The 26,566-nt window shown below is 33.1% G+C and overlaps 1 protein-coding gene across 1 annotated transcript; it reads right to left on the reverse strand.

Moving 5' to 3' along the window:
* Positions 1 to 20,434: 20,434 nt before the first annotated feature.
* Positions 20,435 to 25,791, reverse strand: LOC131593474 (COP9 signalosome complex subunit 6a-like). Its single transcript, XM_058865974.1, has 9 exons — positions 25,332 to 25,791; positions 25,139 to 25,227; positions 24,241 to 24,334; positions 23,842 to 23,903; positions 23,658 to 23,736; positions 22,563 to 22,655; positions 22,117 to 22,217; positions 21,570 to 21,625; positions 20,435 to 20,811 (listed from the first exon to the last, which is right to left on the reverse strand). Exons 1-9 carry the CDS (start codon positions 25,627 to 25,629, stop codon positions 20,730 to 20,732), a joined length of 954 nt encoding a protein of 317 aa, XP_058721957.1. The 5' UTR covers positions 25,630 to 25,791; the 3' UTR covers positions 20,435 to 20,729.
* Between the last annotated feature and the right edge of the window lie 775 nt (positions 25,792 to 26,566).

Here is a 26,566-nt window from a genome sequence, read left to right on the forward strand (position 1 = left end):
CCATTTGATAGTCCACTTTGGATAAGGTAAAGAAATTCCAAAAAATGCATATGGTAGTCCACGTTTTTTGAGAAGGGATATAAATGTCAGAAATTCCATATGGTAGTCCATGTTTTTGGAGAAGGGAGAGAAATTTCAGAAATAGCATATGATAGACCATGTTTTAAAAAAGGGAATAAATCCCTGAAATTGAAAATGATAGTACACGTTTTTGGAGAAAGGACATAAATTCAAGAAATTGCATATGATAGTTCAGGTTTTTAGAAAAAGGAAACAAAATCTTTAAATTGCATATATAGTCCACGTTTTAGAGAAGGGAAAGAAATTCCAAAAACTGCATATGGTAGTTCATGTTTATAAAGAAGGGAAAGAAATTCCAAAAACTGCATATGATAGTCCATGTTTTTTGAAACGGGAAAGGAAATTCAGAAATTGCATATGATAGTCCATGTTTTTGAAGAAGGGAAAGAAATTCTAGAAATTGTATTTGATAGTCCACGATTTTTTTATAAGGGAAAGAAATTCCATAAATTACATATTATAGTCCATGTTTTTTGGAGAAGGGAAAGAAATCCCAATAATTGCATATGATAGTCCACGTTTTTTTAGAAGGGAATGAAATTCCAAAAATTGAATATGATAGTCCACGTTTTTGGAGAGAGAAAAGAAATTTCATAAATGGCATATTATACTCCACATTTTTGTAGAGCGGAAAGAAATTCAAAAAATTGCATATGATAGTCCACGTTTTCGAGAAGGGAAAGAAATTTCAAAAATTGCATATGATAATCCACTTTTTTCGAGAAGGGAAAGATATTCAAGAAATTGCATATGATAATCCACGTTTTTGGAGAAGGGAAATAAATTCTAGAAATTGCATATAGTCCATGTTTTTGGAGAAGGGAAAGAAATTTCATAAATTGCATATGATAGTCCATGTTTTTGGACAAGGGAAAGAAATTTAAGAAATTGCATATGATAGTCCACGTTTTTGGAGAAGGGCAAGAAATTCCAGAAATTGCATATGAATGGCCACGTTTTTTGAGAAGACAAACAAATTCTAGAAATTGCATATGATAGTCCGCGTTTTTTGAAAAGGGAAAGAAATTCCAAAAATTGCATATGAAAGTCCACGTTTTTGGAGAAGGGAAAGAAATTTCAGAAATTGCATATGATAGTCCACGTTTTTGGAGAAGGGCAAGAAATTCCAGAAATTGCATATGATAGTCCATGTTTATGAAAAAGGGAAAGAAATTCCAAAAACTGCATATGATAGTCCATTTTTTGGAGACGGTAAAGGAATTTCAGAAATTGCATATGATAGTCCATGTTTTTGGAGAAGGGAAAGAAATTCTAGAAATTGTATTTGATAGTCCACGATTTTTTATAAGGCAAAGAAATTCCATTAATTACATATGATAGTCCACATTTTTGGAGAAGGGAAAGAAATCCCAATAATTGCATATGATAATCCAAGTTTTGTGAGAAGGGAAAGAAATTCCATAAATTGAATATGATAGTCCACGTTTTTGAAGAAAGGAAAGAAATTTCAGAAATGGCATATACATTTTTGTAGAGCGGATAGAAATTCAAAAAATTGCATATCATAGTCCACGTTTTTGGAGAAGAGGAAGAATTTCCAAAAATTATATATGATAGTCCGTGTTTTTGGAGAAGAGAAACAAGTTTCAGATATTACATATGATAGTATACTTTTTTGGAGAAAAGAAAGAAATTCCAGAATTTGCAAAAATAGTCCACGTTTATGGAGAATGAAAAGAAGTTCCTTAAATTGCATATGATAGTCCACGTTTTTTTAGAAGAGAAGGAAATTTCGGATATTGCATATGATAGTGTACTTTTTAGGTGAAGGAAAAAAATTCCAGAATTTGTGTATGATAGTCCGTGTTTTTTTAGAAGGAAAACAAGTCTCAGATATTACATATGATAGTATACTTTTTTGGAGAAGAGGAAAAAATTCCAGAATTTGCAAAAAATAGTCCACATATATGGAGAATGGAAAGAAGTTCCTTAAATTGCATATGATAGTCCATGTTTTTGGAGAAGGGATAAAAATTCTCGAAACTGCATATGATAGTTCATGTTTTTGGAGAAGGTAGAAAAACTTTTAAAAATGCATATGATAGTCCATGTTTTTAAAAGGGAAAGTAATTCCCAAAATTCCATATGATAGTCCACTTTCCATATGATAGTCCACGTTTTTTGAGAAGGTATATAAATGTCAGAAATTCCATATGTTAGTCCATGTTTTTGGAGAAGGGAAAGAAATTTTAGAAATAGCATATGATAGACCATGTTTTAAAAAAGGGAAAGAAATTCCTGAAATTGAAAATGATAGTACACGTTTTTGGAGAAGGGACATAAATTCAAGAAATTGCATATGATAGTTCAGGTTTTTAGAGAAAGGAAATAAATTCCTAAAATTGCATATGATAGTCTACGTTTTAGAGAAGGGAAAGAAATTCCAAAAACTGCATATGATAGTCCATGTTTATAAAGAAGGGAAAGAATTTCCAAAAACTGCATATGATAGTCCATGTTTTTGGAGATGGGAAAGGAATTTCAGAAATTGCATATGATAGTCCACGTTTTTTAAGAAGGGAAAGAAATTCTAGAATTTGTATTTGATAGTCCACGATTTTTTATAAGGGAAAGAAATTCCATAAATTACATATGATAGTCCGCATTTTTGGAGAAGGGAAATAAATCCCAATAATTGCATATGATAGTCCACGTTTTTGGAGAAGATAAACAAATTTTAGAAATTGCATATGATAGTCCACGTTTTCTAAGAAGGGAAAGAAATCCAAAAAATTGCATATGATAGTCCATGTTTTTTGAGAAGGGAAAGAAATTTCAGAAATTGCATATGATAGTCCACGTTTTTGGAGAAGGGAAAGAAATTCCAGAAATTGCATATGATAGTCCACGTTTTTGGAAAGAAATTCTAGAAATTGCATATGATAGTCCACGTTATTTGAGAAAGGAAAGAAATTCAAAAAATTGCATATGATAGTCCATGTTATTGAAGAAGGGAATGAAATTCCAAAAATTTCATATGACAGTCCATGTTTTTGGAGAAGGGTAAGAAATTCTAAAAATTGCAAAAGATAGTCCATGTTTTTTGAGAAGGCAAAGAAATTCCAGAAATTGCATATGATAGTCCACGTTTTTGGAAAAGGGAAATACATTCAAGAATATGCGTATGATAGTCCATATTTTTAGAGAAGGGAAAGAAATTTTAGAATAGCATAAGATAGTCCTTGTTTTTAAAATGGAAGTGAATTCCTAAAATTGCATATATGCATAATGCTCATTTATTTTGAGAATCTCATTACAGGACACATGCATCATGACATTGCATAAAACTAACGCTGCCTTTTCAGGTCACTTCATAATCAAGAGGATGTTATCATCACATTACAGCGCAAATACGATCGTATCAACGATTCAATCTCAACATATACAATTCTAATACCTCATTCCAAGTCTTTCTTCAAAGACAATCCAGAAGCAATCAAAGAATTTCTTACCTCTCCAGGTAGTCTTGTCCAAGACAATTATCCTAACCTTTCCAAACAGTCTTGTTTAAGACATATCCTAAACCTTTCTAGGTAGTTTTGTTTAAAACGTATCATATCCTTTATAGGAACCTTTCTAGGCAGTTTTGTTTAAAACGTTTCATGTCCTCTATAGGAACCTTTCTAGGTAGTTTTGTTTAAAACGTTTCATGTCCTTTATAGGAACCTTTTTAGGTAGTTTTGTTTAAAACGTATCATATTCTTTATAGGAACCTTTCTAGGCAGTTTTGTTTAAAACGTTTCATGTCCTCTATAGGAACCTTTCTAGGTAGTTTTGTTTAAAACGTTTCATGTCCTTTATAGGAACCTTTTTAGATAGTTTTGTTTAAAACGTTTCATATCCTTTATAGGAACCTTTCGAGGTAGTTTTGTTTAAAACGTTTCATATCCTTTATAGGAATCTTTTTAGATAGTTTTGTTTAAAACATTCCATATCCTTTATAGGAATCTTTTTAGATAGTTTTGTTTAAAACGTTTCATGTCCTTTGTAGGAACCTTTCTAGGAAGTTTTGTTTAAAACATATAGTTCTCTTTATAGGAACCTCTCTAGGTAATCTTGTTTAAGATATCTCGTATCCTATCTAAGAGCCTTTCCAGGTGAGTCCTGTTTAAGACGTTTCATATCTTTTTAGGAGCCTTTCTAGGTGAGTCTTATTTAAGACATATCATGCCTTTATAGGTAGCCTTCTTAAAATGCTTATCCAATCTTTTCTAAGACACACTTAGTTCTTTTAAAGAACTCCTCAGTTAGTCTTCTCCAAGACATTCTTCCTAAGCATTATTCGAAACCTAAGCCTCTTCGCATCAATCTGCGATACATCCTATTCAGGAACCTCTTCAAGTAGTCTTATGTAAGACATTACTCCGTATCTTCAGATACAATTAATATGATCATGGTATGAAGAGCATATGCTCTGGACAAGCATCTTGTCAAACAAATGGGTGGCATCTATAAGTCCATCTCCTGCGGAACTCCTTCCCTACGCAAGCAAATTTCAGGGCATTTCAGTGTCCAATCATCTTCTACCTCTTCAGGTTCAAGAAGATTGAACAGGGGCAGCTGTCATACCCCAAAATTTGCCCTCCATGTTCCATTCACAATGATTCAAGGTTCAAGATTCAATGCCAAAGCTTTGCTCAAACAATCCCCAAGATCCACAGTCGGCTGATTCAAACCTGAAGGTCAACTGCAATCAAAGCATGATTCAAACCATGATCGTTGGGTAGACATCAAGTGTAGGGAGGCATAACCATCATTTGATCAAGGATTGATCATGATTCCATTAATAGAAACTCAGAGATGAACAAATGCAAAAAGGTTCAAATTAGGGTTTCTTAGGAGAAAGTCAACCCAACTTTGACTGGGCATAACTTTCACATGGAACATCAAAAATTCCCCACTCAAAGCCTATCTTGAAGGAAATTGGATTCTCTACAACTTTGTCTCTCACAAGCCAGGGCTAGAAATGCTTCATTTAAAAGATACAAGGCAAAAGATTATAGGTCATTTTTAAGCATCCTTCAAAAGCAGTTTTCTTGCAAAGAAGATATGATCAAGATAAAAGCTCCAAATGGAAAATATGTTCCAAAGTGGCTTGTAGAGGACACTTTGAGGTTTCCAAAAAGTATTAGAACTCTCTCATAGCTGGAAAATTAAGTGAGATATGCTTGATCAAAGTTGGGTGATTTTTGAGGACTAAATTATGAAAAAAGGAGGTTCAAATTGGATTTTTTTGCAAATTGGCCCATACTTTTATGATTTGAACTTGGTCCATAAGTTATCCAAAACACATGCCACGAATAATAAACATTTTATTTGATTTTATACAATTTTATTTCATTTAAAATGGATTTTTAATGATTTAAATAAATGGAAAAATCAAATATTTTGTTAGGGAAGATATTTTGTTGATTTCCAATCAACATTAATGCCAAAATAAAGTCTATTTTCGTGACAAAATAGAAGTGGAAAAGGTTAATACAAGATTTGGCCAAAAAGAGAAACTTGTGATTCAAGAAACAAAACAAATTTCCAAAGATTGCAAGAATGGATTTGAAAGGCTTTGGGCTTGGTTCTTTGACCTAATTTGGTTCTCTATAAGTATGCAAGACAGAACAAAGGATTAGGGGTCGGAAAATTCGGATCAGAGGCAAAGAGTAAGAACAAAAAAAAGGCTTTCAAAAGTGGAAATCGTTTTTGAGTTTCAAGAGGTCTCAGCAAGAACCAAAGGTTGCAAAAGACTCCTTGGAAGATTCTGAACGTGTTTGGATAGGCGCACTACTTCAACACCCCCAGAATTACCTCATATTTGCCCAAGTAAGTCGTTCTGAAAACCCTTTCGATTTGAACAATATATGCATCCTCATTGAAATCTATTTGCATATTCTTTTTTGTCTCAATGTATTAATCGTTTCTGGATTGTTTTGTTAAGTTTGCGTGCCTTAATCATGTTCCACCATTAACGACCGGTTTGAGCTTTTAGGGTTCAATTTGGGGTTCTGCGTTAGGGATAAAATTAGGTCAAATTGAGGGCAGGGACGCGTTCGCATGGTTGAGACGAGTGTTTCTGGTGGGGTGCGAAATATTTATTTGTAAGCAGGGGCTATTCGCTATTTTCGTAGGCACTGTTGCTACGAAGTGTTTTGCAGCAAAATCGTAGCTAAACTTGCAGTTTTTTTGTAAGCTCTGGGGGGAAGACGATGGCGTGTCAACGCCTGGTTGGTTATTTTGAAAATCCGCGCGCGTTTCCATCAGCCAGTTTGGTTTTTATATATCTTATGTTAAGAGCGTTTCTTTAACGCGTTAGACTCATGGTTGAGTTGGTTAGAGCGTAGGGGGGGATCAGGGGACGTGGGTTCGATACCCCGTTCCCACATATATTTTTTCTGAAATACCATCTTTGATCGCATGCGCTGCCAGTCCTATAGCCCACCGTATACCCTCTAGATCTCACCATCAATTCCCACTAGCCTTGAATCCCACGCCCCAGTTTGATTTCCCATACTATACACCCTATTAACAACCACATAGAATCAAAACCTTGACAAAACTAAATAAATTTTAATTATTTTGTTTTATTTTAATTAAAATACTTATTTTTAATATATATTAATTGTATTATAATTATTTCTTTAATAAAATAAATACATAATGATTATATTAAAAATTTTCAATTTGTTATTCGTGCCGATTAAATCGATTGATCGCTATGGTTAACAATGATTTTAATTAAAATACTATTTAATTAAAATAAAATTCAAACTATATTCGATTAAATGGTTGCAATCATCTTATTGATTGTGATGATTAATCTTGCCTTGTTCTAAATTTAATTTGTTATTATTTGTAATCGTGTTAATCGATTATGAGGGGTAACAATACAAAATAAAATTCACAAAACATAATAAAACACATTAAGTCATTATTAGTGATAATCGAATCAATCGGTTTGAATTGGTAATGGTGCGAAACCTCTAATCGTTTAACTATGGTGATCAAACCTATTGATCATTGCGGTTAATTGTGCCAAATCAGGGTTGTACGCCCAAACCCTAAAAATAATTCTAAAATCCATTCAAAACTACAAAATCATCAAACTACGATAGGCCACTCAAAAAGCCTCTAAAAAATACATCTCTAATCAAATTCAATTCTAATCGCGTACAACCCTCCCCGAACTACGTAGACTCTGATCCTCCCTAAGGAGGTACGTAGGCACTTGGCAACAAGGCGAGTCCCCCTCCCAAAAATCTCAATTTTCCCCCTCTTCGAAATTCTAATCATGTCATTATAATTCTGTTTGCCATATTTCTTTATGAACCCTGCCATGAAACCCTGATCTTTGAATTATTAGCCTTTAGGAAAGGGCTGGGGGTGCCTAACACCTTCCCTCAGCCTAATTATAATAACTTACCCCGAATCTCGCGTCTGCGTAAGGTTTCCTATTCGCCTTGGTAGAATAGGTGGCGACTCTCTAAGTAAAATTTTAGGCAGGTTGCTACAGCAATTACCTGGTTAGATGAAAAATGTTCTTTAGCCTTTCAGGGTGAAAGGGTCTATCCATACCATAAGAGGGCAGGAAGTCTTTCGTTTGGATGTTAACGGGACATCGAGTTATCATTCGCCAGAAGACTGTCCCATGCCATAGAGGGGCAGGTAGTCTAAGGGAAGGATCAAAATAGCCTTCTTCGTTAGGCAACCGGAGGATACCTCGGCACTTCGTAGGCAACTTCGAGGGACGAGGTCATATTTGGCGAATCGAAGGCAGCATCATTAGGGACTTATGGCCTTGAGAATGAACTGAGGGCAACATTGCTGAGGTATCCTCGTATTCGAGGGACACGACTATTCTGCAAAAAAACACAAGGCAACAGGCAACAGGCAACAAGAGGGGTACCATAAAAGGTGCGTGGGTGCAACAATCATGTGATTAATTCAGAATAAATTATCTTGTAATTAGGTGACGCTAATTCAATTCAGGTTGTCACTCCCTAGGATTATTAACCACACGATAATATGAATAATATTAAGTGCCTTCAAGGCCAAACAATACAGCCTCGAAGCAGGTACAAAGATATGGGGAAGGGGAAAAAGAAACCAGCGGACCAGCAGTGCAATAGGTTTGACATAAATAATAATTAAAGAAAGTAGATCAGATAGGTTTTAGGGTTACCGACTATTGAGCTTTGACGGTTGGCTAACCCTGAAAGTTGAGAAAAGAAAAAAATAGAGAACCAAGGGTGAGTGCATTATCGGTTCACTAACAGTCGAGGCTAACTTTAATCTGATAAAAATAAAGTAAAATAAAAATAAAATTAATATGGAATAGAACTTAGCTTCTGATCTTGATATGGTTCATGGTCGGGGGTAGCCTCGAGGTTAACCCTAAAAAATTGGCAAAGACAGACAGAAAAGGAAGTGAGTGCAGAAAGAGTCCATTGAATTTTGAGGTTAACCCTAATAATATTTTTATAAGGCAAACAAATATTTAAATAAAATAGTAGAGTCGGGACTTAGCTTCGTAATAGGCGAGGCGCATAGTCGGAAGATGTCCTATGATAACCCTGAAAGAAATACACAAAAGGAAACATTTTAGTGCATGACTGATTCTCGCAAACCCTGATTCAGGCACAAATTAAATAAAAATTTGATTTAATTAATTATTGGTTTTCAACCTAATTAATTAAATCGGCAAAAATATGCTCTTGATTAAATCACCTAACCCTAATCAATTAAAATAATTAACATCTTTATTAATGACTAAATTAATCTTAATTTTAACTTAATTATTAAATATAAAAAACTTAACTTTACTTAAAGAAATATTTTTATTTATTAAGTAAAAAGGATTTTAAAAGAAAGAAAAATTTTGGATAAAAAAAAACTATATAAGATAATAATAAATCAATAAATAATTGAAATTTAATTGAATATAAAAAAATAAAATAAAAAATAAAAAGGAACCTAGCTGAGCTGATCGAGTGTGGTTGGTACTTGGAGATGCATGGTGGGCCTACGCGTCCTGGGACGCTAGATCTGAAGCTAGAGAGATCCACTGGGTGACGTGTGAGGATGCACCTTAGTTGCGTAAGGCTGAGCATATCGGATCCTCAACCATGGATTGTCAAAGGAACGAATAAAAACGCGAAGAAGACGGGAATCCATCTCGCGTCCCTACGCTTTGCTTTTCACCACTCGCGCTGCGTTCTAGTCTTGTTATATTAATCAACACTTAAAATAATATATGAAATAAAATTTAGAAAAAAGATTTAAAAGAACAAAAGTGCGCGCTCGTCTTCTTCGCTTTCCTTCTTTCTGCAAATATAACAGACCTTTGGCTACAGTTTTTTTGGGACGTAGCCATAGCCCTGCGGAATCGAATTTGGCAATACAAGCATGATAAATCCTAACCAAAGACTCAGATCAACTGTAAATGATGCCACGAATCTAATGATCCCCTTGATTTTACCTGAAATCGCCTCTATACAAAACCCCCATTTAAGGAACAAGCAAACCTAACAATGGCGCTTCTCAGTCCCTGCATCAAAACTCAGAACCAACGATCCAGAAAGCTTCTACACGTCCATACGAACACGAATATGCAACTAAACAGTTGTTATGATGCATAAGTTAACGAAATCGAACTAGACAAAATAAAAGCAAATCGTGACAACAACGACGCTAATTCTGGACGTTTTTTGGCTCGGTGATGATTGGTATAACTCCAGAATTCTTCAAGGAATGTACAGTAGTGCTTAAAACTCTCTAAATCTCCACCAATCCTTGAAACCGAATGCAATTTTTTTATGGAAAAACAAGCTTTGTTCTTGGTGTTATCGGCTGCCAATCCTTCTAAAATTCGTCCCTTTGCATCTGAGTGACTTAGGTATTTATAATAGATGGAATTAGGTTTATAAAATTGGATCAGAATCAAGGTAAATGGTATAATTGAGATTTGATTTTCAATCATTCATAAATCCTTCTAAATTTGCTCAATCTTCTTCAATTACTTGCTTAGTTCAAAGATATGCAATCTCTGATTGATTGTGATTGAGAAATCACGCTTATTGCACCTTCTTCCAAATATTTGATTTTTTAGGTGATTTATTTTGATTTAACTTGAATTTAAATGGATAAAAATTCAAAATAAAAAAAATATTGGAATATATATATATATATATATATATATATATATATATATATATATATATATATATATATATAGATGGGCCTAGAGGTCGTGGATCAGGTTAGGAACACATTCCAAGCATAAAAATATAGGCCCATTTAGAAGAAAATCAATTTTGATCAATATTCACTTTATGCACTTCCTCAAAAATCACCCAACTGGTGCAAGCCATAACTCCCTCAATATTTGTCATATGAAGATGTTCTAAGACTTTTTAGAAAGCTCAAAGAGTCATCTAAAAGCTCCTTTTTGTTTCATCTCAATTGAATCTACCATTTTCAAGTTATGAGCTTTGAGAAAAAATGACTTTTTTGCGATCCTTTAGAAGGACCTATAATGTTTTGATCCATCTCTCTCAAACGAAGCATTTTTGGACTTGGCTTGTGATAGACAAAATTGTAGGGAATTCAATTTCCTTCAAAATGAGCTTTGGATGGAAAATTTCTGATGTTCCATGTGGGAGTTATGGCTGGTCAAAGTTCAATTGACTTTCTCCGATGAAAACCCTAATTTAGAAACTTTTGGAATTGTTGATTTCTGATCTTTCCTTGATGAACCATGATCAATTCTTGATCAAATGGTGACTGATACTTCATAATAAGGATGTTGACAAAAAATCAGGAGTTTTGACTGTACTTTGACCACAGTTGACTTTTAGGTCAAATTAGTCGACTGTTGACTTTCTGAGCAATTGAGTGACAAATCTTTTGAATTGAGACCTGAAATTTGTCGTGGAGGTAGTGTGGAGTATCATAGACTATATGAGATGCCTTTGAGATTTTGATCCACTGATTTCTTCCCAGAACAACAAAACCCTAGTTTCTTGAAACTTTGTTTAGGAGGGATGTCTTTGAGTCATTGTGCCTTTATCTGAGTTTGAACAAGAGAAATAGTATGGGAAAATTTTGGGGTGTTACACATGTTATAGTCCATGTCTTTGGAGAAGGGAAAGAAATCCCAATAATTGCATATGATAGTCCACGTTATTTGAGAAGGGAGAGAAATTCCAAAAATTGAATACGATAGTCCACGTTTTTGGAGAAAGAAAATAAATTTCATAAATGGCATATGATAGTCCACATTTTTGTAGAGCGGAAAGAAATTTATAAAATTGCATATGATAGTCCACGTTTTTGGAGAAGGGAAAGAAATTCCAAAAATTGCTTATGATAGTCCATTTTTTTCGAGAAGGGAAAAAAATTCAAGAAATTGCATATGATAATCCACGTTTTTGGAGAAGGGAAATAAATTCTAGAAATTGCATATGATAGTCCACGTTTTTGGAGAAGGGGAAGAAATACCAGAAATTGCATATGATACTCTACGTTTTTGGAGAATGGAAAGAAATTTCATAACTTGCATATGATAGTCCACGTTTTTGGAGAAGGGAAACAAATTTCAGAAATAGAATATAATAGACCATGTTTTGTAAAAAGAAAAAGAAATTCTAGAAATTGCTAATGATAGTACACGTTTTAGGAGAAGGGACATAAATTCAAGAATTGCATATGATAGTCCATGTTTTTGGAGAAAAGAAATAAATTCCTGAAATTGCATATGATAGACCATATTTTGGGGAAAGATAAAAATTTCCATAAATTGCATATGATTGTCCATGTTTTTGAAGAAGAGAAAGAAATTCCATAAACTTCATATGATAGTGCACTATTTTGGAGATGAGAAAGAATTTCCAGAAATTGCATATGCTAGTCCATGTTTTTTGAGAAGGGAAATAAATTCCAAAAAAATGCATATGATAGACCTCGTTTTTGGTGAAGAGACAGAAATTTCAGAAATTGTAGATGATAGTCCATGTTTCTGGAGAAGGGAAAGAAATTCCAAAAATTGCATATGATAGTCCACGTTTTTTGCGAAGGGAAAGAAATTTCAGAAATTGCATATGATAGTCCACGTTTTTGGAGAAGGGAAAGAATTCAAGAAATTGTATAATATAGTCCACGTTTTCGAAGAAGGGAAAGAAATTCCATGAACTGCATATGATAGTCCACGTTTTATGAGAAGGGAAAGAAATTCCGGAAATTGCATATGATAATCCACGTTTTTGGAGAAGGTAAATAAGTTCTAGAAATTGCATATAGTATATGATTTTGGAGAAGGGAAAGAAATTCCATAAATTGCATATGATAGTCCACATTTTTGGAGAAGGGAAAGATATCTTGGAAATTGCATATGATAATCTACGTTTTTTGAGAAGGGAAAAACATTCCAGAAACTGCATATGAAACTCCACGTTTTTGGATAAGGGAAACAAATTCTAGAAATTCCATATGATAGTTTACGTTTTCGGAGAAGGGAAAGAAATTCCTGAAATTGCATATAATAATCCATGTTTTTCGAGATGGGAAAGAAATTCCAAAAATTGCATATGATAGTCCAAGTTTTTTGAGAAGGGTAAGAAATTACAGAAATTGAATATGATAATCCACATTTTTGGAGAAGGGAAATAAATTCTAAAATTGCATATGATAGTCCCCGTTTTTGGATGAGAGAAAGAAATTCCACAAATTGCATATGATAGTCCATGTTTTTGGAGAAGGGGGAGAAATTTCAGTAATTGCATATGATAGTCTACGTTTTTGGAGAAGGGAAATAAATTCTAGAAATTGCATATGATAGTCCATGTTTTTGGAAAGAAATTCTAGAAATTGCATACAATAGTCCACATTTTTTTAGAAGAGAAAGAAATTTCAGAAACTGCAAATGATAGTCCACGTTTTTGGAGAAGAGAAAGAAGTTCCAAAAATTGCATATCATAGTCTACGTTTTTTGGAGAAGGGAAAGAAATACCAGAAATTGCATATGATACTCCACGTTTTTGGAGAATGGAAAGAAATTTTATAACTTGCATATGATAGTCCACGTTTTTGGAGAAGGGAAACAAATTTCAGAAATAGAATATAATAGACCATGTTTTGTAAAAAGAAAAAGAAATTCTAGAAATTGCTAATGATAGTACACGTGTTAGGAGAAGGGACATATATTCAAGAATTGCATATGATAGTCCATGTTTTTGGAGAAAAGAAATAAATTCCTGAAATTGCATATGATAGACCATATTTTGGGGAAAGAAGAAAAATTTCATAAATTGCATATGATTGTCCACGTTTTTGAAGAAGAGAAAGAAATTCCATAAACTGCATATGATAGTGCACTATTTTGGAGATGAGAAAGAATTTCCATAAATTGCATATGATAGTCCATGTTTTTTGAGAAGGGAAAGAAATTCAAAAAAAATGCATATGATAGACCTCGTTTTTGGTGAAGAGACAGAAATTTCAGAAATTGTAGATGATAGTCCATGATTTTAGAGAAGGGAAAAAAATTCCTTAAATTGCATATGAAATTCCACGTATTTGGAAAAGGGGAAGAAATTTCAGAAATAGCATACGATATACCATATTTTAAAGAAAGGAAAGCAATTCCATAAATTCCATATAATAGTCCATATTTTTTGAGAAGGGAAAGAGATTCCAAAACTTGGATATAATAGTCCGTGTTTTTTGGAAAAAGAAATAAATTTCAGAACTTGCATATGATAGTCCACATTTTTGGAAAAGGGAAAGAAATTTCAGAAATTGCATATGATAGTCCACGTTTTTAAAAAAAAGGAAAGAAATTCTTGAAATTGAAAATGATAGTACACGTTTTGTGAGAAGGGACATAAATTCAAGAAATTGCATATGATAGTCCTTGTTTTGGGAGAAAGGAAATAAATTCCTGAAATTGAAGATGATAGACCATGTTTTAGGGAAAGGAGAAAAAATCCATAAATTGCATATGATAGACAACGTTTTTGGAGAAGAGAAAGAAATTCTAGAAATTGCATATGATAGTCCACGTTTTCTGAGAACGGAAAGTAATTTGAAGAAATTGCATATGACAGACCACGTTTTTGGAGAAGGGACAGAAACTCTAGAAAATGCATTTGATAGACCACGTTTTTTGTGAAGGGAAAGAAATTCCATAAATTGCATATGATAGTCCATGTTTTTGGAGAAGAGAAATTGATTCCAAAAATTACATACGATAGTCCACGTATTGGGAGAAAAGAAAGAAATTTCAAAAAATGCAGATGATAGTCATGATTTTGGAGAAGGGAAAGAAATTCCGGAAATTGCATATGATAGTCCACGTTTTTAGAAAAGGGAAAGAAATTCCGAAAATTGCATATGATAGTCCATGTTTTTAGAGAAGGGTAAGGAATTCTTGAAATTGCATACGACAGTCCGTGTATATGGAGAAGGGGAGGAATTTTCAACAATTGCATATTATAGTCCTCGTTTTTGGAGAAGAGAAAGAAATTTCAAATATTGCATATGATAGTAAACTTTTTTGAAGAAGGGAAAAAAATCCATAAGGGAAAGAAGTTCCTTAAATTGAATATGATAATCCACGTTTTTGGCGTAGAGAAAGAATTTTCAGAAATTGCAAATGGTAGTCCATGTTTTTGGAGAAGGAAAAGAAATTCCAGAAATTGCATATGATAGTCTATGTTTTTGGAGAAGGGAAAGAAATTTCAAAAATTGCATATGATAGTCCATGTTTTTAAAAGGGAAAGGAATTCCTAAAATTGTATAAGATTGTCCACTATGGTTAGGTAAAGAAATTCCATAAATTGTATATGATAGTCCACATTTTTGGAAAAGGGAAAGAATTTCAAAAAATTGCATATGATAGTCCATGTTTTTGGAAAAGGGAAAGAAATTTCGGAAATTGCATATGATAGTCCATGTTTTTGGAGAAGGGAAAGAAATTTCGGAAATTACATATGTTAGTCCACGTTACTGGAGAAGGGGAAGAAATTCCTAAAATTGCATATGACAGTCCATGTTGTTACAGAAGGGTAAGGAATTCATGAAATTGCATATGAAAGTCCACGTTTATGGAGAAGGGGAAGAATTTCCAAAAACTGTATATGATAGTCCTTATTTTGGAGAAGAGAAACAAGTTTCAGATATTACATATGATATTATAATTTTTTGGAGAAGAGAAAGAAATTCCAGAATTTGCATAAAATAGTCCACGTTTATGGAGAATGAAAAGAAGTTCCTTAAATTGCATATGATAGACCACGTTTTTGGAGAAGAGAAAGAAATTTCAGATATTGCATATGATAGTGTACTTTTTAGGAGAAGGGAAAAGATTCCAGAATTTATGTATGATAGTCCGTGTTTTTGGAGAAGAAAAACAAGTCTGAGATATTACATATGATAATATACTTTTTTGGAGAAGAGAAAGAAATTCCAGAATTTCCATAAAATAGTCCACGTTTATGGAGAATGGAAAGAAGTTCCTTAAATTGCATATGATAGTCCATGTTCTTGGGAAAGGATAAAAATTCTAGAAACTGCATATGATAGTTCATGTTTTTGGAGAAGGTAGAGAAATTTTAGAAAATGCATATGATAGTCCATGTTTTTAAAAGGGAAAGTAATTCCCAAAATTCCATATGATAGTCCACTTTGGATAAGGTAAAGAAATTCCAAAAGAATGCATATGATAGTCCACCTTTTTGGAGAAGGGAAAGAAATTCCAAAAATTGCATATGATTGTCCACGTTTTTTGAGAAGGGATAGAAATGTCAGAAATTCCATATGGTTGTCCACGTTTTTGGAGAAGGGAAAGAAATTTTTAAAATAGCATATGAGAGACCATGTTTTAAAAAAGGGAAAGAAATTCCTGAAATTGAAAATGATAGTACACGTTTTTGGAGAAGGGACATAAATTCAAGAAATTGCATATGATAGTTCAGGTTTTTAGAGAAAGGAAATAAATTCCTGAAATTGCATATGATAGTTCACGTTTATAGAGAAGGGAAAGAAATTCCAAAAACTGCATATGATAGTCCATGTTTATAAAGGGAAAGAAGTTCCAAAAACTGCATATGATAGTCCAAGTTTTTGGAGACGGGTTTAGGAATTTCAGAAATTGCATATGATAGTCCACGTTTTTATAGAAGGGTAAGGAATTTCGAAAATTGCATATGATAGTCCACGTTTATGGAGAAAGGTAGAATTTCGAAAAATTGCATATGATAGTCCATGTTTTTGGACAAGAGATAGAAATTTCAGAAATTGCATATGATGTCCACGTTTTTGGAGAAGGGAAAGAAATTCTAAAAATTGTACATGATTGTCCAAGTTTTCGGAGAAGGGAGAGAAATTTCAGAAATAGCATATGATAAACCATGTTTTTATATAAGGGAAAGAAATTCCATAAATTCCATATGATAGTCCATATATTTTTAGAAGAGAAATGGATTCCAAAAATTGCATATGATAGTCCACGTTTTTGGAGAAAAGAAACAAATTCCATAACTTGCATATGATAGTCCTCTTTTTGGAGAAGGGAAAGAAATTTCAAAAATAGCATATGATAGACCATGTTTTGTAAATAGGGAAAGAAATTCCATAAATTGCTAATGACAGTACACGATTTTGTAGAAGGGAGATAAATTCAAGAATTGCATATGATAGTCCATGAATTTGGAGAAAAAAAGGAAATTCCAGAAATTGCATATGATAGACCATGTTTTGGGGAAAGAAGAAAAATTTCATAAATTTTATATGATAGTCCATGTTTTTGGAGAAGGGAAAGAAATTCAAAAAATTGTATATGGTAGTGTCCTATTTTGGACAACTGAAAGAAATTCCAGAAATTGCATATAATAGTCACGTTTTTTGAGAAGGGAAAGAAATTCCAAAAAATGCATTTTATAGACCTCGTTTTTGGTTAAGTGACAGAAATTGTAGATGATAGTCCACGATTTTAGAGAAGGGAGAGAAATTCCATAAATAGCATATGATATTCCACGTATTTGGGAAGGGAAAGAAATTTCAGAAATAGCATACGATAAACCAAGTTTTTAATGAAGGGAACGCAATTCCAGAAATTCCAATGATAGTTCATATTTTTGGAAAAGGGAAAGAGATTCCAAAAATTGGATATGATAGTTCGCGTTTTGGGGGAAAAGAGAAAAATTCCATAAATTGCATACGATAGACCACGTTTTTAGAGAAGAGAAAGAGTTTCCAGAAATTGCATATGATAGTGCACTAGTTTTGAGATGTGAAAGAAATTCCATAAATTGCATATGATAGTCCATGTTTTTTGAGAGGGGAAAGTAATTTGCAAAAATTGCATATGATAGACCACGTTTTTGGAGAAGGGACAGAAATTCTAGAAAATGCATATGATAGTCCATGTTTTTCGAGAAGGGAAAGAAATTTCAGAAATTGCATATGATAGACCACGTTTTTTGTGAAGGGAAAGGAATTCCATAAATTGCATATGATAGTCAATATTTTTGGGAGAAGAGAAATTGATTTCAAAAATTATAGATGATAATCCACGATTTTGGAGAAGGGAAAGAAAATCCAGAAATTGCATATGATAGTCCACGTTTTTAGATAAGGGAAAGAAATTTCAAAATTTGCATATGATAGTCTACGTATTTGGAGAAGGGAGAGAAATTTCAGAAATAACATATGATAGACCATGTTTTTAAATAAGGGAAAGAAATTCAATAAATTACTTATGATAGTCCACGTTTTTGGAGAAGACAAAGAAATTTTAGAAATTGCATATGATAGTCCACGTTTTTGGAGAAGGGAAAGATATTTTAGAATTCGCATATGACAGACCATGTTTTTAAGAAAGGGAAAGAAATTCCAAAAAATGCATATGATAGACCACGTTTTTTGATAACAGAAAGAAAGTCCTGAAATTGCATTTGATAGACCATGTTTTGGGGAAAGGAGAAAAGTTTCATAAATTGTATATGATAGTCCACGTTTTTTGAGTATGGAGATAAATTCCGTAAATTTCATATGACATACAACGTTTTTGGAGAAGGGAGAGAAATTTCTAAAATTGCATTTGATAATCCACGATTTTGGAGAAGGGAAAGAAATTCTAGAAATTGCTTATGATATTCCACGTTTTTGTAGAACAGGAAGAAGTTCTAGAAATTGCGTATGATCGTGCACGTTTTTGGAGATGCTAAAGAAATTTCAAAAATTGCATATGATAGTCCACGTTTTTTGAGAAGGGAAAGAAATTTGCATAAATTGCATATGATAGATCATGTTTTATGAGAAGGGAAAGAAATTCCAGAAAATACATATGATAGACCTCGTTTTTTAGGAAGGGAAAGAAATTACATAAATTGCATATGATTGTCCTTGTTTTTGGTGAAGAGAAATAGATTCCAGAAATTGCATACGTTAGTCCACGTTTTTGGAGAAGAGAAAGAAATTTCAGAAATTGCATATGATAGTCCATATTTTTGGAGAACTGAAAGAAATTCTAGAAATTGTATATGATAGTCATGGGCGGATCCATATTGTGGCAGACTGTGGTTAAAGCCACACCATATTTTTTTTTCTTTTTTCTTATAGTCATGAGATAGAAGAGGTTTTGCCATATATGAATATAACATCAGTATAGCTTTTTTTACTAAATCAGTACAGTCTGTTGTTAGACAAGAGATTTTGTGAAACTATATATAAATAGTCATAAGCTATTACTTGTCTCTAGAAAATAGTTATGAGCTATTTGGGTTTCTTATTCTTTTTTATATTTTAATTTAAACAGTAGTATTTTGGACTCATTCATTAAACATCGATGCATTTTTCTCTTTAATTTTTAAAAATAGAATTGATCATCAAATTGATGAGGATGAGTTATTGGTTATTACTCAAATTATTGGGTCGTTGGTCGAATTTTAAGATTAAATCAGACAACTCAGTTCAATAAATCGGATACCATATGCACCCTTTCAATTCGCAGTTTCACTATATTATTTAAACAATATTGATTTTTATTATAAATGTATTGATTTAAACAATATTTTTTTCTTAATTTTAATATAATAAAATTTAATTTATAATTTCTTTCCTATTTAGCCACACCGATATATAGGGTCTGGATCCGTCCCTGATGATAGTCCTCGTATTTGGAAAAGGGAAAGAAATTTCAGAAATAGCATATGATAGACCATGTTTTTAAAGAAGGTAAAGAAATTCCATAAATTGTAAATGATAATCCACGTTTTTGGAGAAGGAACATAAATTCAAGAAATTGCATATGATAGTCCATGTTTTTGGAGAAAGAAAAAAATTCCTGACATTATATTTGCATATGATAGACCGTGTTTTGGAGAAAGGAGAAAAATAATATAAATTGCATATGATAGTCCGCGTTTTTGGAGATGGGAAAGGAATTCCATAAATTGCATATGACATACATCGTTTTTGGAGAAGAGAGAGAAATTTTTAAAATTGCATAAAATAATCCACAATTTTGCAGAAAGGAAAGAAATTCTAGAAATTGCTTATGATAGTCTACGTTTTTGGAGAAGAGAAAAAAAATTCATAAATTGCATATGATAATGCACGTTTTTGGAGATTAAAAAGAAATTTTATAAATTGTATATTATAGTCCACGTTTCAGAAAATATATATGATAAACTACATTTTTAATGAAGGGAAGAAATTCCATAAACTACATTTTTAATGAAGGGAAGAAATTCCACAAAATTGTATATAATAGTCCATGTGTTTAGAAAAGAGAAAGAGATTCCAAAAATTATATACGATAGTCCACGTTTTTACTCTCTCGTTTTTACTCTCTCTCGTTTAGTTCATTTCTCTGTCATGAGTCGCCTCCTTTAGTCATACAATGAGAGAAGGAAACAAATGTGTTGATCAATTAAACAAATGTAGTGCTTTGAATATCAACTCCTTGAAGATGGATTGCTCCTCAATTAGATATGATCTTGCTTGTAGATATACCTATGAACTTTTTAGGCAGCAAATAGCTTAGTCTCTTCTTGTTTTTATTTTTCTCTTAATAGAAAAGGGTATGTCAATGTTATGATCGATAAATGATGCCAGATCTTTACAATCTTTCATGTTAACGAAAATAGTTGATCAGAGCTTTTTTTGGATCTTTTATGTTGCCGGAAATAGTTGGTCAGAATTTCTCATAATGAACATTTAGCATTATGCGAACCAAGCCATTTATGTTCAACTAATATAATAAACTATTGTTAAAAAATTCATGGCAAGCTAGTAAAAAAAGTATATTTTTCATAAATATACTTTTAGAAAGAAAAAAATATATCTAAACTTGCTAATATAATAAGCTATTGTTAAAATGCAAAATAAATTAGAAGGCAGCATACAAGAAAATGAAAGATGGTTGCCTAACAGAATTGTTGTCTCAACTTTCTTTTCATTGGAGAATGGGGCATGGTAATATGGTGACTTTCCACAATATATTTTTCACTCCCTAAGCTTTAATAACCAATGCCTAAGGAGTAAAGAAAGAAAACAAAAATCTGTGCCTAAAGAGTTGGAAAAGTGCTTCAAGGTTTGTCCACAGCAGGACAACTAGATATGAGCAACAAGGACATTTACATGAAAGCAGTTCGTCCACCTCTTCTGGTATGTCTATCATATGCGGTACCGAACTTGTCCACCAAATCATTCATTGCACTACAGACAGATATAAGAAAAAATCATTGCACTACAGGAAGATAGATATAAGAAAAAAGAGCATTTATCAGTAGCATGAGGATAAAATACAAGGTTAAAATCAGAGCTGAAATGACGTTTCGACTTTATTAGTTTTGATATATCTTATGAGATATATGGTGGCTCGCATGAAAAATTTATGTCATACTCATAACCCATCAATATTTTTATATGCATTTGTTACCAAAATTATATTCGTGCGAAAAAGATTAAGACCGCAGAAATAAGGATGCTGTGAATAGTGATGAAGAAAGTTGCTGACCATTGTTAAGAGGGGTATGAAAAAGGTCACAGGGAGAAGACAAATAAGGATATATGGTTAATTGGGTCTTTTCATGAATCTACGATAGTACTTAATTGGTATCAGTGCTTGTTGCTAGCTTAAAAAGGACTGTACATAGAGGCTGGCCGGAATTATGGAGTTCCAAAACACCAAATAGAGTATGGGATGCTCGGTGCCGTATTAAGGAGGTTTGGTTCTTCCCCATTGATAACTAGCTTTTAAGGGAGGATTCCATAAGTGATGATTGGATACTTAACCAAATTGCAACATTGAAATTTTTTTCCCAGATTTGATTCATGAGATTAAGAATAAAAATTTATCCCTCCCGCCACGTTAAGGTAGTTTAGCTATAAGAACAGTTTCTTTAGGTGAAAAAATCAAATCAATTTATAAAATCCAAAAGAAAACAAAAGCAACAGTTACAAGTATACCATACCTTGAGCAGTTGGTCAGCATGGCAAGGTAACTGATCAACAAGGTGTCATTGTATTCCTACAAGGAAAAGAAGATATAGTAAAGCTAAAATAAAATTCACATAATAGCAATAATCCATATTTGTCTTGTGGGAAGAGTCCTATATTTCTACTGATGTATGATAGAGACTACTCAAGGAGTCAAGGTGAGAAAAATAGAGCTCTACTATTTACTGAAAATAGGTACTACAGAAACATATCTCCTGAAATCTCAGAGCCAAGCTTTGAATGATGCTTAAAGCACTATATAAAAACTGAAAAATGCAAAATACCAATATGCATAACTGACAAAAATACTTATTCCCTTTCCAAACTCCAACAAGCATTAATATCTGTCACAGTTCATGTCATGATGTACATGCGCAAATAATTTCAAATTAATTAGGCACAGTAACCATACAGAAAAGAAATTAAGCAAGTCAATATTCCTTCCCCCACTACTTGCAACGGCTCCAAACCAATAAAAAAGGGAGTAGCAATAGTAAGATTTTCAGAATGCAATACACTCACCATCAGAAAATCATCTTGAAATTTCCCAGATTCAATAGCAGGTAATCTTCTCAAGAGACTCGACACTTGCCTTAATAGTGAATTCTCACAAGGAACATCACCTGCTTGTAAACAATAAGGTTTAAATGGTATTAGTTCATAGAGTTTTAATATAGGTAGGCCACGTATAATTTACGGTTAAAGCAAAAAACAGAAATATATTAGTCTATATTATTACTCTGTTTTGAAACTGATTTTTGAAATATGAATATAAGTATTAAAAATCCTCTTTGCAATAACAGAACTATCAACTAAAAAGGCCTAACAAGTATTTATATTTTAAAAGGAGTAAGTCCAAACAAGTTCTGATATCAAATAATATTTTTTATAATTATAAAACTGGAATAAACAAAAATTAATTTATCATCATTAATTGCTAGTTTTGCAGAGACACAATAACCGTGTACCTTTTTCCATCGCAAGAAGATAGTGATGTAGCACTTTTATTCTGCTATGAAGCATTTTGATGGCGCTGTGTATACCAGTAAGGTTAGCAGCCACTGCCAAAAGAAAAAACAGTATAATTAGATATTAGATGTATGACTAAAAAAACAAACATAATCCCCCACAAGGTAGGAGAGTTAGCTTAGTTACACGCATTCATCAAAACTTTTGGCTACCAAATTTCAGTAGACTTGGGGCTTTCACTACTCCTTTCTATCTGAATATCTAACGATTTCAGCCATTTTCTTCACTGAAACTCTCATGGTGCTCAGAGCATAAAGGGCGAAAATGGTGGAGGAGAAGCCAGAAATAACAGAAAATAAGATGAGTCTAACTGACCCAATCAAATTTTATGATATAAATCATGCACAAGTTGTTGAAATCCTCAAACACAAAATACTTGCCTCTTTTCTCGGGCCTTCTGCCCTTTTAAGTGAACAACCATTTTCTGAATTTCTTTCTGAGATCTCGCATCTCTGTTATCTCTCTGTCCCTTTTCTTTTCTCATTTTCAATCATTCTCTCAGTCCTATCTATCTTTATACTCTGGCCATTTCATCTCTTCCTATTTTCCCTGGTTATTGATTTTGTCTTGTTTACTATTAATATGCTGTTACTTGAGCTTAATAATATACTTTCTAGTGAATTTACATTATGCAACAGATGACATCGACTTTTAAGTTTATGAATTAAGATATTTTAAGTTTAATCTTGACATATATGTTACTACTTCATTATATTCTACAGCTTTTCTTTGTATATATATTTTTAATTTAATCTTAGTTACTATGTTCCCCCTACATTTTCATGGAGATTTTTGGCTTGACGCACCATCCCCGTTAATAGCATTGAGATTATTAGACAACAATTCATGTTGGTCGTTGAGTGCCCAACACAACTTAACCTTTAATCCAGATATGTGAAGATCAATATAATAATATAATGAAGAGACATAATTACATATTAAACGGAAACCAGAATTGTTTCCCTTCCCCAAAATAATAACTTAATTATTAAGCTCAAATTGCAAAGGAAAGATGAGACAAGAAAACCACTCACATTGCGTAGCGGCTGAACCACCATCAGATGGCTTTAGATGAGCAACATGATCAACTGAGATCCGTTCTGCTTCAACAGTCTTCAACAAAGCAAGAAGAATGGAGGGGGAGCCAAATTCGATTATTTGTTGAATTACAGAGATTTCATATATGAAAAAGGACAATAGTAGTTATAAAAGCCTAACCTCAATAGTATAGCTTGACCGAACAAAGATAAGTTGTGGAATCCCATCTATGACATGCAATTCTGAAATTGTAACAGCAAGCACCAGCAATAACACAGAATTAATCTTCTCAGCACAACAAGCAGGAAAAATGACAACCAAAAAATTGAACAAAATGTATAGAAACAAAACAGTATCAGAGTATCACACTGCTACATTCTCTATTTTGGATATGTGAAGGGACTGGATCCCCAATACTGCCTGTTGGTCTCTTTATATTATCTTTGTTAAGGATTTACCCTCCAAAATTTTGAACTTCCATCTCTTTCTCCAATAAAATTTATTCTTTTATGAAAAGAGAAAATAAAGAAAAATAATAGAATAGAATAGAAATATAATAAAAGTATCAAGATTGCATACCACTTTCAAATATACTGACAGGGAGATCCTTCTGAGAATGATTGATCGCAGGGTTTAGAAGAACATAAACTGGACTTTCATTGATATCCATCAACTGTTGAAGCAGAGTTTTAGATGGAATAAGGAATTATTGTAATTTTATTGTTATTGTAAGCATATACTATTCAGATTAAAAGGAACCAATATCAACAAAAACCGGAGTGTTTTCCCAATAAAATGGGGTTAGGTATATAAATCAAACAACACCATCGTATCCCGTCATATAACAAGTCAAATGATATACTATATCTAAACCTTTCTCAAACGTTTGCCCAACAACTTTCATCATCCCCCTATACCTCTACAATAGGTTAGATCATGTGAGAGGGGTGTTAAGTTGGTTATTAGCTAGGCTGAGTTGATAATAGAAATAATACGGGCAGTTGGTTTCTATCACTCTAACTAGTAATAATAATATACTAAGAATTATGGTAGCAACAGAATCTCCTCAACGCGCATTCTCCTATGGGTTCACTAAATTTAATTGGAACCCGGATGCTTTAGTGGACTTGTGGAACTCAGTTTGGTTTCGCCCCATAAACTTTAATTCTACTCGACCGCTTCGTATTAGCTGAATAAATGTCTCCGAATGCACATGCACCACAAAACATAAAAGCCCAAAACAGTATTCATATGTTCCAAGCTAAGATATCTAAGCATAACAATGCCAATGACATTTGCAGGAACCTTAAACTAGAACGTTAACTTCACAACTAGCAGCTTCAAACCAAAGACAAATACTACAAAATAAACAGCAGGAAAATACAAAACAAAAACAACAGACAACAACATTCCTAAATATAAACAACTACAAACTCTGAACAAAGGAACAAATTCAGTTGCAATAAAGCAAACTCACAGCTTTGTGAATATGCATATCAGATTCCTCAGCATCACTCCCAGTCGAATACCATCCGAGTATGTAGAAGTGCGGAAAAACCTTCTTATCTGCAAAATCACCTCAAATTAATCAAACAAGCCCTAAAACTCAAAATTACAAGATCGATTTCATATGAATAAATTAAACTAGAGAAAATTAGAGAATACTGAACAGAGTTCTTGCTTCTTCTCAAGGAAAGGCCGATCAAGCGAGTGAGTAGACGGATCATATAAAAGTTCGAAGCTGTTGAATATCTCAACGGTGCGACCTTTCTGAACACCGATTACACAGCCGAACACACGAGGTGGAATGGAGGAAACGACGCCGTCGGCGCCGTTGTTGGTTGTGTTGTTGTGAGGAGCGAGTGTAGGGTTCATCTGAGACTTGACTCTCGTGTAGTGATCGGAGATGTTTACGATCACGAGAGGGTGGAGCTTGAAGGTTAAGCCGCTGCTCGATGAGGAAGCCATTGGCGAACAGAGAGAGAGAGAGAGAGAGAGAGAGAGAGAGAGAGAGAGAGAATTTGGGGGTTTTGTTTAGGGTTTTGAGGATTGAATTGAATTAGAAATTAGGGCTTGAGAAGAATGAAAAGAAGGGTAGCTTTGTATCACTGTGGAAGAGTATGGAGTGAATCATCAGAGTGTGTTTTTTCTATTTATTTATTTGTTTTGTTAACAAAATTTTGGGAATAACAAAATTTTGGGAAATTTTTTTTCTTAGTGATATAAACTATTTTATAGTATAAAATATAAAAAGAAATTTAAACTTAAAAATATAAATATTGTTGCATTTTTTGTGTTGATTTTTGTATTAAATCAACATCTTAATTACAAATTTTGCATTAGAAAAACTCAAAATTCATCATTTTTATAGTAAATGCAATCTTAGACATAGTCACAACAAAATCATAAAGATAACGGCTCGTGTCGTCTCAATTTTTTGGAAGTTCTGCGTGAGTTAGTAATAGTTCAACTATGACAAAATAATTAGAGGTTTTATTTAACCTCATTTTAATAGAGGCGGAGATTTATGAGGTCCTACTTAGTTATTGTTTAACCGTAAAAAAATTGAGGCCCTGTGTAGTAGTCCACCTTGCACGCCCTCAAAGACGGTCCTCCAGCTCGTGTTATAATAGTGCAATATATAGGGATCAAACTGTGTCAAGCAAGTCAAAATAAAAACTAAATTTTTTTTAGGGAGCTAGGGCTTACATATCCCACATTAAAAACAAGGGTGTATTGTATTATGATTAGTGGCATCCTTTTTGTTAGAAAGAATTAATAAGTAACCACTCATAGTCCATTAATCGGAAACCTTAAAAGATTGAATATAATCCTAAGAATTTCTACCTTTTGTTTATCACTGTGATTTCTATCTTATGTATCTCCTGCAACTTATGTTAACAAC

Source organism: Vicia villosa, linkage group LG3 (assembly GCF_029867415.1).
Source record: "Vicia villosa cultivar HV-30 ecotype Madison, WI linkage group LG3, Vvil1.0, whole genome shotgun sequence".
Lineage (NCBI taxonomy): Eukaryota > Viridiplantae > Streptophyta > Magnoliopsida > Fabales > Fabaceae > Vicia > Vicia villosa.